At 39.2% G+C, this 14,901-nt stretch overlaps 1 protein-coding gene across 3 annotated transcripts in view; it reads left to right on the top strand.

Moving 5' to 3' along the window:
• The window catches only part of ADAMTS3 (ADAM metallopeptidase with thrombospondin type 1 motif 3), a 238,617-nt gene that overhangs the window by 179,575 nt on the left and 44,141 nt on the right, over positions 1-14,901 (top strand). For all 3 annotated transcript variants that reach the window (XM_079769488.1, XM_079769486.1, XM_079769487.1), the window contains one exon: positions 4,219-4,418. In XM_079769488.1, coding sequence (XP_079625614.1) covers positions 4,219-4,418 — 200 coding nt within the window. The remainder of the gene's footprint in view (positions 1-4,218; positions 4,419-14,901) is intronic.

Below are 14,901 nucleotides of genomic sequence, written 5' to 3' on the forward strand. Positions count from 1 at the left end.
GTCCCCTTGATGTGCTTACGTAGCAGTATGCCACCAGGATCCACAGTTTGCAGCACCCAGTGCAAAATGTCGCTCAGCTTCCACTTCTTGAACTTGCCTGCTGCCTTCCCTGTGGTTCCTCTCAGTCCCCTTTGCAGTGAACAGATCTGCTAGGGAGTGGTTGGACAGGAGTAGAATAATAGTGGCTTTAATGTTGCTATTCCCACGGGGGGAAAGAGACCATGGAGAACTAGACAGAGACTTGTCAAAGTGTGTCAGCTTTTTAATGCTGACGCTTTATAGAGGTGTGAACTCTAGTAAAGGTCATGCTTTAGCACCCTGATTATGTCTGCTTAACCTAGCAATTGTGAAAGTGACTCAAGCCTACATAATTGTTACTACATGATAAAATTCAACTACATTCTGAATATTACAAATCCAGTACAGCTGTGTGGTTCCCAGGGGTTCCATCTGGAGAAGTGCCGATTAGTTGTTTACCTTCTCAGGGTCTCCCACATGTGTGGGTACTCAATAAGTGTGTGTGGGATGAAGATCAGCGCCATCTATAAGCTAACTCATTCCAACTTTGAATGTTTGTAATCTACTAATGAAGCTTGTCTCATTGATTTTAATCCTAATTTAACATTGAACGTAAACATTCTAGATTCTTCTCCCTTGTGTCTACTTTGTGCACTGCAGGAGATATTGTTACTCTCATTCTTTCTAAAGTTGCCAGCAGTTTAGAGTTTCTTTCACTAATTCAAGATTTTTTTCCTCATCTCTGTTTTAAAAGAATAACTATTTGATTTGCGATATACAAAATAGAATGTAGTAAGTGTCAAAAATGATGTCTTCTCTTAATGGGAAACCATCATCACATCATCATTATTGTATTAGTAGCTGTAAATAATACTTGTTAAGCACTAACATCTAGGCAGTGTGCACAGTTTTTTTTTGTGATCATTAATCATATCATCACAGCAAGTCTGCAAAGTTTTACAGATGAAGAAACTGAAGCTCAAAGAAGTTAGGCATCTATATATATAAAACCCTAATATGCAAATAGACCTAACGGCGGAACAACCAAACAACCGGTCACTATGATGTGCGCAGATCTCCAGGGGCTGCACACGGAACATGGCGGGTGTGGGCCGCAGTGGGATGGTGGAGCAGGTGAGCGAGGCACCAGACCAACGTGCAGCGCCAGTCGCTGTCATTGGAGCAAGTCTCTGGTGGCGCCAGCCCCGCTCACACCCACTGCTGGCGCTGGAGCCACTGCTTGCACCTGCTGCCAGCGCCCAGTGCCGGCCCCGATCACTCAGGGCTGTCAGTGGGTGCAAGTGGCGGCTGCCAGCCCCGATCACCCAGGAGCGATTGGGGCCAGCAGCTGCCTCTCACACCCACTGCCGGCGCCACCACTCGTACCCACTGCTGGCGCTGGCCCCGATTGCCCCTGAGGGCTTCTCCACCTCCCCCTGCTCCTGAGGGGCAATAGGGGCAGCAGCTGATGGCGCTGGCCCTGCTTGTACCCGCTGCTGGCGCCAGCCCCAATCGCTCTGCGCCATCAATGGGTGTGAGCAGGGCTGGTGCCATGAGCGTGTGGGAGTGGCAGCAGTGGGAGCGGGGCTGCCAGCAGACAGGGGACTGGGGGCCACGGTGGGAGCTGCCAGGTTGGGGTGCAGAGGATGGGCCAAGACCCGCCCCTGTGCCCACCGCAGCCTCGCGCCCACAGTTCCTTTCAGGGTGCATGAATTTGTGCACTGGGCCCCTAGTCTAGATAAAAGCAACTGTTAGGATGTGACACTCCCAGGATTTAAAGCTAGGTATGTCTGCTTAAAATCTTGTACTATTAATTGTTTTACCATTATATTATAAAGTGGGCATACTGAGAAAATTTCATGATGAATGAAGATATTTTGTAGACTCAGAACTATCTGTAATTAACAGAGATGTATATAGATAATAAGTGTCAGAAGTTATTCCCCTGCTTTTTGAAATGTTTGGCAATGCCCATCTAATAAATAAAAAGAACATTGTACAGCACCGGGGGAAACAGGGACAGAAGTATTCTTGATTGAATAAAGGCAATTATTGAAAGAAAAAAGCTTCCTCCTTCCTCCCTAGGTTCCATGCAATTAAGAGAGAAAGGGAGAGGGAGGGTGGGAGAGAGAAACAGAGATTCTCTTCTCTTTCCAGAAAACTACCTGTTCAAGGAGAGGTAGAAAGGCCAAACCAAAGGTGTATTGGAGCAGAATGAACCTTCTCTCTGAAACAAGTATTCAGCCTCCTTCATTCACGCATCAGACCTAATGATATGATGACATTGCTGGTATATTTCCATTGGATGTGGTCGCTGACAGTTCTGCCCAAAAGAACCATTTTTAGAACTGGGAGTTCATGTATGAATTTTCTGTTTGTACGCAATCACAGCCTTTCACATTCTCAAGTGTGTGAAAAGTCTTGAGGTTGAATAGTAAAGCTGTTTGCAGGTGTAGCCTCTTGCCTTCAATGAGGGTTTACAACTCTTACAAACAACTTTTGAGGAAAGCTTTCCATTTGATGTGGATGGTGGTGAGAGTTATTTATGTGTTGTGGAGCCAGTGTGATTCCCTGATGAGGAGAAAATTCCCAGCTAATGATCTAGCAGTTGGGCTTCAGTCAAAGCGAATTACAGTATAGCTTTCAAATCTGAGTAGTTACATTCAGAGCTTATGGCCCTACTGTTGGGGAGGATGCTGGTGTTGCTTCCTTTTTTTTTTTTTTTTTAAAGTGGAAAGGGTGCGAGTGGGATCTGTACTTCCACTATTTCTAATCCCATGTGGCTGTGGCTTGGTCATCAATCTTTCTGGCCAAGAGGCATCTTTGTTTACCCCTCAACTTTACTAAAACCACAAAGGTGGAGAGGAAAATGCCTATTCATTAATGTCAGACACTAATTCAAATAGCTTACAGGCCCCAGTGCAGCATTAAATAAACCTTCACATATAGTGTGAGTCAGACATGGTTCTGTCAGACGTGTTTTTAGATATGTGGTTGTTTTAGACATCAAGGCAGTGTGTAAAAATTTTTTTCCAGGTTTTATATATTTGAAATGGAAATGAATATGCTTTCAGTTTTATACCAGAAATTTTGTATAGCTTTTTATTTTAGTATCCAAATGATAGATTTTATTTTTCAATCCACCAAAAACATTTTATTTACCAAATATTTGATAATATGAAGGCATATCATCTAGATATTTAGAACCTAAGAATGCCTCAATTCACTTTCTCCAGAGAGATAGATAAATAAATAGACAGACATGTGTCTATCTGTATGTTTATTTCTCTGTATATATGCTGCTGCGTGTGTGTGTGACCGTGTGTTTGTGTGTGTATTTCAATTTGGAAAGTAAAAAAAGTTAATTCCTTCAACTAAAAATACAATTAAAAATTGCTTATACTATTATTTTCCTTTAACCATAGGTAATTTTTTTACTTTCTTACTTTGGCATCTCACAGATTCAGGTATCTAGCATTGAAATGACCTGCTACTTAAATCTATTCAAATAATGGCCAGTACAAACGTGTAGATCTATAGTGTTAACTGGATGTTAAGTGGATGTACCTTGTATATCCACTTCTTCCCTCACAGCATTCACTAGAAAAACATATTCAGAATAAATAAAGTAATATATAATGACCGATAATTATATCACTAGATGCGGTTGTGTTGCCACACTATAATTGAATTTTTAAGTTAAGGCTGCTGGTAAAAGGAGCGATTTAAATGTATGACATACAAATTCTACACTCTATGATTGTAGTTACTTAAATTAACCTCTGTAAAATTATTAGCATGTGGTTTTTTTATTTATAATCTCAATTTATTTAATAACTATGTAGCCAGCAGATTTCTGTACCCCACTCTCTTTGCTCTGTACTGGGGATGCAGCTAGAGGAAGATGAAACTGCTCTTAGCCTCGTGGAACATTCAGACCCGCATGGCAACACTGCTTTCTGTACAGCAGTATCACTTTATCCTCAGTGTTGAACTTACAGGCGGTCTGTCTGAGCATATGGCTGAGCATATTACTTACAGAATTAACTGAAAACCAGTGTCTCCGTGATTATGAATTATGACGGTGGGCCCCTAGAAGAGCCTTTTCTTATAAGTGATTGGAAGACCTCCTGGGGAAGCTGAAATGCCTGAGCTTTTTTTTTTTTTTTTTTTTTTTTTTGCTTCTTTATATCTTTATAGAGTCAGCGCTGGAAGGCCTTGAAGATCTAGGTACTGTTTACCACCATGTTGACCGGCAGCTGAACCAAACAATTAGGCGTCGCAGACATGCGGGAGACAACGATTACAACATTGAAGTGCTGCTGGGAGTGGATGACTCTGTGGTCCGTTTCCATGGCAAAGAGCACGTCCAAAACTACCTCCTCACCCTGATGAACATTGTGAGTAATGACTCCTTCTTGAGGTTTTGTTTTTTTTTTAATCTTGTAATTCACGTCTGTCTTGTTAGTAACTTCTGAAAATCTACCTGAGCCCTTTCATGACTATGCCACACACCCAAAATGTGTACATACTGCATTAAATGCAAACCGTAACTTATACAGTTAACATACAATGGTGAAAAAATGAAGGAAACATTAAGCACACATTTCTTTTGGTTGATCAACTAGTTTTCTATTGTCATCAAGGGGAAGTGATAAATTTAAGAAGTCATAATGCGATGGAACTGTGACATGAATTATGTTTCTCATTTTGTTTTGGGAACAATAAAAACTCTCAGGGCTCAGTCTGCCTGCCTTGATGTGGTCCACAAGGGATAAAACGTTCTTTTAGCATGGTTTTGTATACTGGAATCATAAAGAATGACTTAGGCCTGATAACTCTGTTGGGATACTTATTGGTAGAGCTTTTGAATAAGAGTGATATTTTTCAGTATTATATTATGAAGGCAATATATTTTTCAAAGCATAATCAACTCTTGGCACAGTGCTGCTGCAATGCATTCATAAAGGGCTCTTTAAATTTGTTCTTTATTTCTTCTTTATGCGCCTTAATCACATCCAGAAGAAAGCTAGTCAATGTTCTCAAACTAGTGTGTTTTTTTTCCTTGTGAATTGACAGAGAAAAATTGAGGAGAAATAATATATAAATCACTTCTAAAAGGTAATTGAGATAATAGTGCAATCTATTTTACATATTTTATCCTTTAGAATTATGAAATGCATATTATATTGATCTATCAAATATATTACCTAAGCCAGTTGTGTCTTTCAGCTTTTGACTGTAAATGTAATCTCTTTGGGCATCTATGTTGTTACCTTCTTTTTTCCATGCTTAAGATTAAATTTCAAATAATTCTACTGGGGGGGGGAAAGTATTAATTTTACTAATCATGATTTTACTTATTCTAATGTTTAAGCCTATATGTTAAATATATTTTTGTTCATTGAGATGTCAGTTTATAAAATTCCATATATACCATGTCTCTTTGAAACAAAATGAGTCTAGAAATTCAAACACCTTTTTATTTGTTCATTGGTACTAACCCCTATCATGAAGACCAATTATCTCACACACACACACACACACACACACACACACACACACACAAAACAAACGACTGGCCTTGTCAATAGATGTGTATAGAGCTTCACCACTATGAATTAAATGAATGCCCTCAACTATTGGCTGTTAACTGTGTATATGATTCTAGTTGCGTAACTTTGAGTATATGGATTAGCTTCTCTGTGCCTGCTTTAGGCTTCCAGCGGGGCAATGAGAAAAAAGGATAGGACTTACTAGGGATGTTGGGAGGATTGAATGAGTAGATGCAAGTCGTGTGCTTTATACATGCTTTATGCACACGTGGAAGTACACTGTCATGTTTTAGATTTCTGTATTACCTAATATTTAAAAGTGTCTGTAGAGATGCTGTTCCCAGTTGCATTGGTCATTGTACCCCTTGGCTGCTTTCTCCTACCATTAGCAAGACAGTCAATTATGAAAGACTCATTAGGTCTCTGACTGAATGCTCAGACTACAGAAAGTGCTTGGAGTAATGCAGCAGATATTCAGTATGGTCCTTTGTCCTCACAGAACTTACCATTTAGTTGAGGAGAAAATAGAAATGTAAGGGAATTTTTAAAGTTTGAGCAATAAAAGGCAGGTGCTACGTTATAAATTCTATAAGACTTTAGGGAAGGGAGCTATGACGATGGTCATCCAAGTTGTAAAGCACTGAGAATACAGCTGGGACTTAGGAGGCAGAGGCTTGGGTTTGAGCTCTGTTCACTGGTTGGCTCTGTGACTTTAGACGAATCATGTCCTTTCCTGGGATTTAGTTTGTGTGTTTAAAAAATGTAAAGTTTTAACAAGATGCTCATTGATCATTTAATTCATCAGAAAATATGGAGATAAGCTGGGTCTTTAGGGATTTGTTTACCTGTTGTTTCTTTATTTTGCTTTGTTGTTATTATTTTTTTGAAGGGCAATACGTATGTAAAGGTTTTCTAGGTAGAATCTATTGACAAGAAAGTAGAAGTGGATATAGTATATTTATCTGACAGTTCGTTTAGGTGTCAGAGAATAAATAAAATGCTTCATTTTGTTCAAAAGAACTTGCATTTTTTAAGTTTATTAAAAAGGTTAGATAATAGGTTGAGTCTCTGTCTCAAAAAAAAACAACCCAGAAATTATTCTAAACTTAATAGAGCATCAAATGGAACTGAACACAAGACAGTGATTTTTTTAAAACATTATTTCATTGCGTTGAAGTAATTCATGTTGGTAGGAGTTTTGAGGAGATAAGAATGCTCTTTCCCTTCTCTTCCCAAGTTCATAACCAACTAAAAGATGGACATGGTGAGCAGACTGATGGAGACTAAATGGTCTTATTGATGAGAGCTGAATTGCACATGGCTTAAGTGTGTAGGCAGAGAGATTTTCCTGATTGCAAATCAGTGATTATCAACTGAGGGCATCTTGTCCCAGTCCCTGCGCCCCCAAACTTTGCCCCCACCCCCTCCAGAACATTTGGCAGTGTTTGGAGATATTTTTGGTTTTCACAACTCGGAGGAGGTGTTACTGTGGGAGAAGTCAAGGGTGCTGCTAAACATCTTACACCTTAAGGATAGCTCTACACAACACAGAATTATGAATTATCCACTTTAAAATGTTGGTGGTACTGAATAACACAGTCTACAACCCCCATCCCTCTCCAACTAGACAATTTCAGGTTTCCCCTGTAGGACAGGCAGAAAATATGATAAGACTGAATCCCTTCCTCTCCTCCCTGAGACCCACTAGTTGTCCTATTATGGACTGTTAGCTCCAAAACACTGAGATGAGTATGCATCCATTTCAGAAATTCACAGTCCATCTGACACTCACCCAGGTTTAGAACCCAGATGTACAGCCAACTTAAAGTAGCTCCCAATAGCCAAATCTGAGATATTATGAGCAAAAATAAAATGATTATAAAGGATTATGATACATGCAGTAAAAGAAGAACTTGTGAGTTCCTCCTGATACAAATGAATAATGGAGTATATAATTAAACAGGGGACAGTTCTTCCTTACAACAGGATTCCGGTTAATAAATGTAGCAGGAATGATCGACTTTAGGAAATTGCTAATTGGTAAGAAGTAAAGCAATAGTTGTTGCAGTTAAATATCAATGAATGACAAAATTAGTGGGTGAAAATATAATGTGAAACAGGATATTTAAATAGCTTCAAAGTATCTCCCCACTAAGGACTTATTAATCATATAGGGAACACTAGGAACTTTATATTGCCAAAGCCCGACAGCACCTTAACCTGGGGGGGTCAGGTCATAGGAGTTTGAATTCAATTTTATGTGCATTAAGGGAAAGCCATTGAAGGCCACTTTCTGTGTTGAAAAGAATAGACGAGAGGTTCAGACAAGCCAGCGGGAAGTTAATTGTAGATGGGTAGGGAAGAGATGATGGTGTATTAGACAGTGGAGATTGCAATAACAAGGGAGTATTTGTGTAGAATCAATAGAATTTCCCAGCGGATCAGACAGGGGACTGAGGGAAAGGGAGGAATCCACCATGGTTTACACTTTTCTGGCTTGAACACTGATGGAAGATGTTGTTATTTACGTGGATGGAGTGATCTATGACAGCAACAACAAGAATGATAGTATGGAATGAAGATTAGTAATAAAATCTTTGAAGGTGTTAAAAATCATCTAGTTCGAGGTTCAAAGAATGATTTAATGTTGTTAAGGATGAAGGCTTAAACTACTACCACCTAGCATTTAGCCTTCGCTCTCTGCCTGGTCTTGCGCTAATACTTACACGAATTATGTAATAATCCTCCACCCTGGCATATGTTCATTTTTAGCCCCAGTTTATACATGAGGAGATTGAGATTTAGAGAAGTTAGGCAGCTTTCCCACAGTCAGACAGCTAATAGGTGGCTCAGCCAAGACTTGAGCCCACATCTCTGTGCCTTCGGAACCTAGTGCTCTTCCTCCCGAAGCTTTACTACCCTTGCCAAATACAACTCTCATGTCTTTCCTTTCACTGTGTCTTATGAGAATACCATTCAAGTCATGGAAATGAGAATCCAGTTACATGCGTGACTGTATCAAATCAGCAAGCAATCCCATTTAAAATGCTAACGGGTGATGAAGCAGATTTTGTGGGTAAGTGGGTGGGTTGTTTTCTTTTAATGTGCCAGATGGTCTCTGCCACCAACCCTTCCTGTCTGTGGCAGGTATCCTTGTCCTTCGCTAAGATCTGTGAAGTGATCTGGGTATATTGTGCCTATTAAAATGATCTCCAGTGCCCTGCGGATCATTGAGTCTATGCCTTAATCTCCGGATTTACCAAGTGAAAAAAAAAAACCAATGCATTTACAAGAATACTTCCTACTATGAAAAACTATCTTGTACTTCTAGGCACTCATTAATAATTAAGAGATAATTCATTAATTCTTTTTTATATTGAAATTGGCTACTTAAGATGGGTAATGAACTAATAATAATAGCATAGTTGTGTTATCCGGACATGACAGGCTTTACTGCCTAATATTTTTTTTTTAAACTACACAGAAGTACTCTGGCAACAACCAAGCATCAGTTGACTTATCCAGGAGTTAGTAAATATGTGTGGTTACTGGTTACTTAGTGATGATTACATCTGAACACTTTCCTAACTAACCGTTTCTGAAAACGATGAGTGTGACTGCAAGGCAGAGTTATGAAGGAAGTGGATGTGTTTAGGCAAACTGAAGCAAATTACGTAGCGGTTTTCTATTTTGGGTCATTATTGTTCAATCACTTCTTACATTTGAATTCATACTTTCCTGTTGTCATTTATTCACATGGCTTATAAACCCTCTCACAAACCAAGTCCTGTTAGATTCTGGAGAGACAAAAATTAATCAGTATTTAGCTCCTTTCTACAAAGAGCTAATTCTAGCAGGTGAAGTAAACAAATGAGCAAATAATAATAAAATGTAATCGTTTCTTCAAAAGACTCAGCCACAAAGTAAACATTAACTGGAAAGGAGGGGACAGGGTTTGGCAAATAACGCCAGTGGCAGAGGAAGTCTTCACAGAGGGTATGTCAGTTGAGTTGAACTACAGGGGACGAATTGTCATTTCCCTGTAGAAAAAGGAGTCTTGGAAGATGGAGAACAGATTATAAAAACGTACTACAAGTGGTCGTTTTTGGACCCACTGGAATTTGGTGGGTAGGTGAAATTGAAGGGTATTTAGGGGAGATGGCCGAAGGTGAGGCTGGACAGAGCAGCAGGAGCTACCTTTAGAGAAACATGTGCCACCCTAAGGAGTCTGAATTTCACTCTGCTAAGGAAGAGTCAGAAAGTGTTTTAAAGACGATTAGCAACTTGGTCAGTCTGTGTTTTTAGAAAGAGAGTTCTGGATGCATTAGAGTGATTTGGAGGAAGAAACTCTGTTAGACACTGTGCTGTGAACATAGACACATGGAATTTATGTGCCAGAATTGGGAGAGAGACCACATTCTGTCTGGCTCCAAACTCCTTGTGGTTTACACTACCCCTCCCTGCCTCAGCAAGCTCTCTTCATTTCCCCAGTGTGGACTGAGCAGCCCAGGTCACAGAGGCGGGTTGGAGTAATGAGCACAAGTCAGTTCAGCCACCCTTTCCATAAACATGCACACCTTCCCTGGAAAATCCTGGACCCATCTTTCTAGAGCGCGTCCCCACATCACAGGTTATGTTAGCATTCCAGGACATGCACAGTGTTGCTGCCTCAGAGGTCTCTTTGATTTTTACCGGAGCATCTCAGTTTCCTCTGTCCCCTTTGATTCTGCAGCCCCAAATTCCTTGCCTGACATTCACCCACTTTTCCTTTTTCATGCTACAAGTAATCAGGCTGAACTGATCCTTCCCAAATGTATTCCATCCTTTATTTCTCCCAGGGTCCTAAAGTACGGAAAAGCTTTCTAGCTTGCTGAGGAAATCATTTTTCTCATTATTGAAAAACAGGGAATCAGTTCTACCTGAGCTCTGGGTATGTCTCCACTGTTCCAAAGGCCCAAAGAGTACGTAAGGCCTTGTGGCTGAATTGGCTATGCTTGGTCCCACCCAAAGTGCCCTTAATGCTTAAAAGACATAAAGGCATAATTAATATAAAAGGACAGACTTTTGAAAACAATCACCTAACCACTATAATCTGCCCTTCTGGAAAACCGCTGAAATGGGCCCGAACTACCCAAATGCGGACATTTGTAGAAGTTTTCACAGGTTCTTGCAGCAGTCCAACTGATTTGGGTGGACACTAAGCTGCTGGATGTGGAGGTGGACAGAAAGGGTAGGCTTAAGAGATGTCCATAGGGCTTAGTAATACATCAACACAATACCCGAAGAAGAGGAAGAAGTCAAGGATGAGTTAGTCTGTAAATGTGATAGAATATTCAGAAAAGACTAGATTTTAGGGAGAAGGCAAGTCCACTTTGAGATATTTAGGTCTACTTCCAAATAGATAGATGTTACTAGAGTTGAACAGATGGCTCCGGAGCGTGAGACTTAGATATAGAAGCATTTGGAACACATCAGCCTATAGGTAGTGGTTGAAGAAACAGCAGTGGGTGAAACACTGCAGGGGGAGTATGCGAGAAGGGAAGAGGATCAGAGACAATGAGACACTGACATGTGTGGACCAGGCAGAAAATGGTAAGCTAATATTGCTAAAGAAAAGAAAAAAGTAAATAAACCCAATAATGTCATCGAAGGACATAGTGGTAAACAGTACTAAATGCTGCAAAACAGTGTATGTGGGTTATTTTTTTATGGTGAAGGAAAATTGAGAATATTAATAAGAGAAGAGAAGAAACAGCAAGAAAGGAAGAGATTGAATAAGGGAAGTAAAGTTCAACTTTCAGAGCAAATGTCTTTAGGGAAGTTGGAAGAAGCCTCAGAAGAAGGTAGAGACTTAGCATTTTCACTGTGACACAACGAGAAAGAGAACATGGGAGTGGTCAGGAGCAGGGATTGGCATCACGTGGCTTTATTGGAATTTGGGCTGTGCTCATTATTTGGGAAACATCACAGAACGTCCATGGGCCTCAGTCACTAAAGCCGTGATCAGGAGGTCTCTGCAGGGTTCTGCGCTTTCATACGTGGGCTGAGAATGTGCACTTGCTCTTCCCTTTGCCTCAGTTGCTCATTCTCAGCTCGGCACAGACCATCTCTTTCCTGTCCAGGTCTCCCTGCCCTGACTGCCCAGGCTCAGGTCCCTTCTGCCTCAACCTCTTGTCCTTTATCTCACCACTCAGGTGTATTTTCTTTATAGCACGCTTTTCCATCATTTCTTGACTGTGTGCCTTTTTGTATTCATTTTTCCCCATGCTCAGACCCTATTTTACCTATTACAGTATAGTCAGGATAAGAACATACTCAAACTCCGGTACTATTCCATTCCCCGTCCTCAGAGCAATTGCATATGTGGAACCTGGTCAGTAAATATTTGATTAGATTATTCTTAAAAATTAGTCTGAGATTGGGGGTGAGGGAAGAAGAGTTGACAGGTTGGGAAACCTACCTTGAGTAAAAGGACTAGAGGTTGAGAGCCAAAGTATGTTTGAAACTTTTAGCTCCACAGGAGATGGTTGTGAAGAGTTATATTTTCCCCCAGCCCATTTCAGAATTCTTTTATTTTTACAGCCAAAATCACCTAGGCTATCTTATTACTTGTTTGCTTTCAATTAACCAAGTCTTTTTCTTAAAAAAAAATTATATGTATGTACCATTTATTTGTTTCTGTTTGAATAAGGATACTAATAGTGGCTAACAGTTTTTGTTTTTTTATTTGCAAGGGCCAGGCATCATTAAGTGCTATACATATATGAGCTGATTTTTTCCTCTCAATAATCTTATAAGGATAGTACTATAATTATCCCATTTTACAGATGGGAAAACTGAGGCATAGAAATAAGTAGCATGCCCAAAGTCACACAGCTAAGATCAAACCCAGGCAATATGGCTGCAGAGCCCATGCTCTTAACCACTAAGCTATACTGCCTCTCAAGACCTAATCCACTCATCTGCAAGAAAAATGAATGTTGTTTTGGTGAAGCTAGACAAAGCTGTTCATCAGCTAGTCAGACAAAGCAGGTCAGATTGTCCTGCCAGGGAAATGTCCTGGGAGAAATTGTCCTGTCCGGGAACAAACCTGGAAGGCATTTTCTTTTCAAGGAAAGGAATACTTGATTTGATTTTACCTTTTTTCTCTCCTCACATCATTGGAAACCCCTTCCAATTTAAGGTCATCTGAAAATTGAATTAATGTCTTGTTTACCCCTTCTTTCAGGTAATTTAATAGACTCTGGGCTCAACACTGAACACCTCACAATGAGTCTACCCATACTCCAATAGATTGGCTCACATGGCAAAAGGATAGTTTTTCATAGACAGACTTTGCTTTGCATTATACAGAATGTTTATGCCCAATGCTTTTTTACAACCCAACATACTACTTATCACTCTTAGCCCTATCTTTCCTACTCTTTCTTGGTGTTTCCAGTGATGTGCTCTAGCTCCTCTTTATTAATTTCCTGATATTTTTTGAATACCATTATATTGATAATCAAGAAATTCTTATAATAAATTGAATCCAATTTCTCATTTCCTTAACATTTACATTAGGGACGGTTATGAAAAGGAAGTGAAATCTCTAAGTTCCTTTTATCAATATGATTCCTCATCAGTTTCTAAACTCAGGGGTAGCAAATCAGTATTAATTATTCTAAAACGAGAATAACTTTGGTGCATAGTGATGTACTGTGGTCTGCAGGTCTGTGGAAGTGTAGCATTATGCTGACAACTACTCACTGTGGAGTCAGACTGCCTAGGTGTTCATCCTTTGCTCTGTCTATTAACTGTGACCTTGGGCAAGTTGCTGAAGTTCTCTGGGCCTCAATTTCCTCCCTTTTTTGGGGGGAGGAGGGATGCTCAATTTCTTTAGATTTAAAATGGGTATATCTCTAAAGTTGTTGCAAAGATTACTTGAATTAATATAAGTATTTAGAACTGTGTAGAACCTGGAAAACTGTAATATTAGCTGTTGTTTTGTTTGTTGTTGCTGTTACTTAGGGGAAAAATTATTTCCTTTTCATTATAAGAGTTGTAAAAATGCTTTCTAAACAAGATTTATTTTATTTCATTGAAATGGTTAATTCAGTATGATATACTTTTACTTTTTCTGTATATAATTTATTGATTGTTAAAATTTGTGATTAATTTATAGCCAAGTCAGAGGAATTTTTTTATGCCTCTTATAATGTTTTAATCAGATGACACTGAAAAATAATATAAATAAAGATGTCTTAAAACATTTTTCTTTGCTTTCAAGAGCCAAATGAGTAAAGTATTCAAAACTCGATGTTTTCCTTGGGTTAGAATATTTTTAAATACTTATTTAATTTTAAGAAAGAAGTTATTTGATTTATTTGTAAATATAGGAAAAGGCAGACACACCCACTGGTATGTAAGTACATTCAGGTGTATTAAATGGCCTGTCCCTTACCCCCTCTAAAATGTATATACTGCCATCTGCTGGAGAGAACTTCTGTGCAACATTTAGATGAAATAAAAGTGTCAGTTTTTGTTTGTTTTTTGATAGTTAAACTATATCTTTCATTCAATTAAACACATTGACAGTATGAGTCTTCACGTCTCTTTCAGGGAAAACTAAGATGGGGGCAGTTGTTTTTATAGCACTTTTCAGGTAGATTATGAAAATACATCCACAAATCTTGAAAGCTTTTTGCAAGGATAGGTGGAGGAGTGCTAAAGTACTTTATATTATGCTGAGGGCAGTTGTGTGGCATTTTGCTTGATTGAAACAACTGTGTGATGTAGGCAGAGCAAGTTCAATTATAATTTGCCAATGAGAAAAAAGAGGATCAGAGAGGTTAAATGACTGACTGAGGTTACTCAATTTGTCAGTGGCATAGCTGGGACAAAATCACAGGCCTTTGAATAGCTAATCCAAAGTGCTAATTATTTCTCCAACTCTTATCATATCCACTATGTCTCAGAGTATAAAAACATTGCATCCTATTACTGATAAGGCTTGGAAAGATGAAAAGCAATCAAATTATTAAGTTCACTTTAAAAGTAAATAATGTACCGGAAGCCACTTTTTAAACCTGGAAAGGCACAACATTAAGTGATATCCAGTACTTTGTACAATGCAGACACCTAGTAGTTGTTGATTTGCCACATTAAAAGAATGCTTTCTTCTATGTATGCATATACTGCCTTATATGCTACCCATAAAGTTTAGGTTTACCCTGTGTGCTGACACAGAATACTCCATAACTAATTTTGGTTCTATCAGAATCCTATTACCTAATTAGCTTGGCATAATTAGTGTAACATAAAAACACACACACACACACACACACAA

The sequence above is a fragment of the Cnephaeus nilssonii genome (genome assembly GCF_951640355.1).
Source record: "Cnephaeus nilssonii genome assembly, chromosome: 1".
Taxonomy (NCBI): Eukaryota; Metazoa; Chordata; class Mammalia; order Chiroptera; family Vespertilionidae; genus Cnephaeus; species Cnephaeus nilssonii.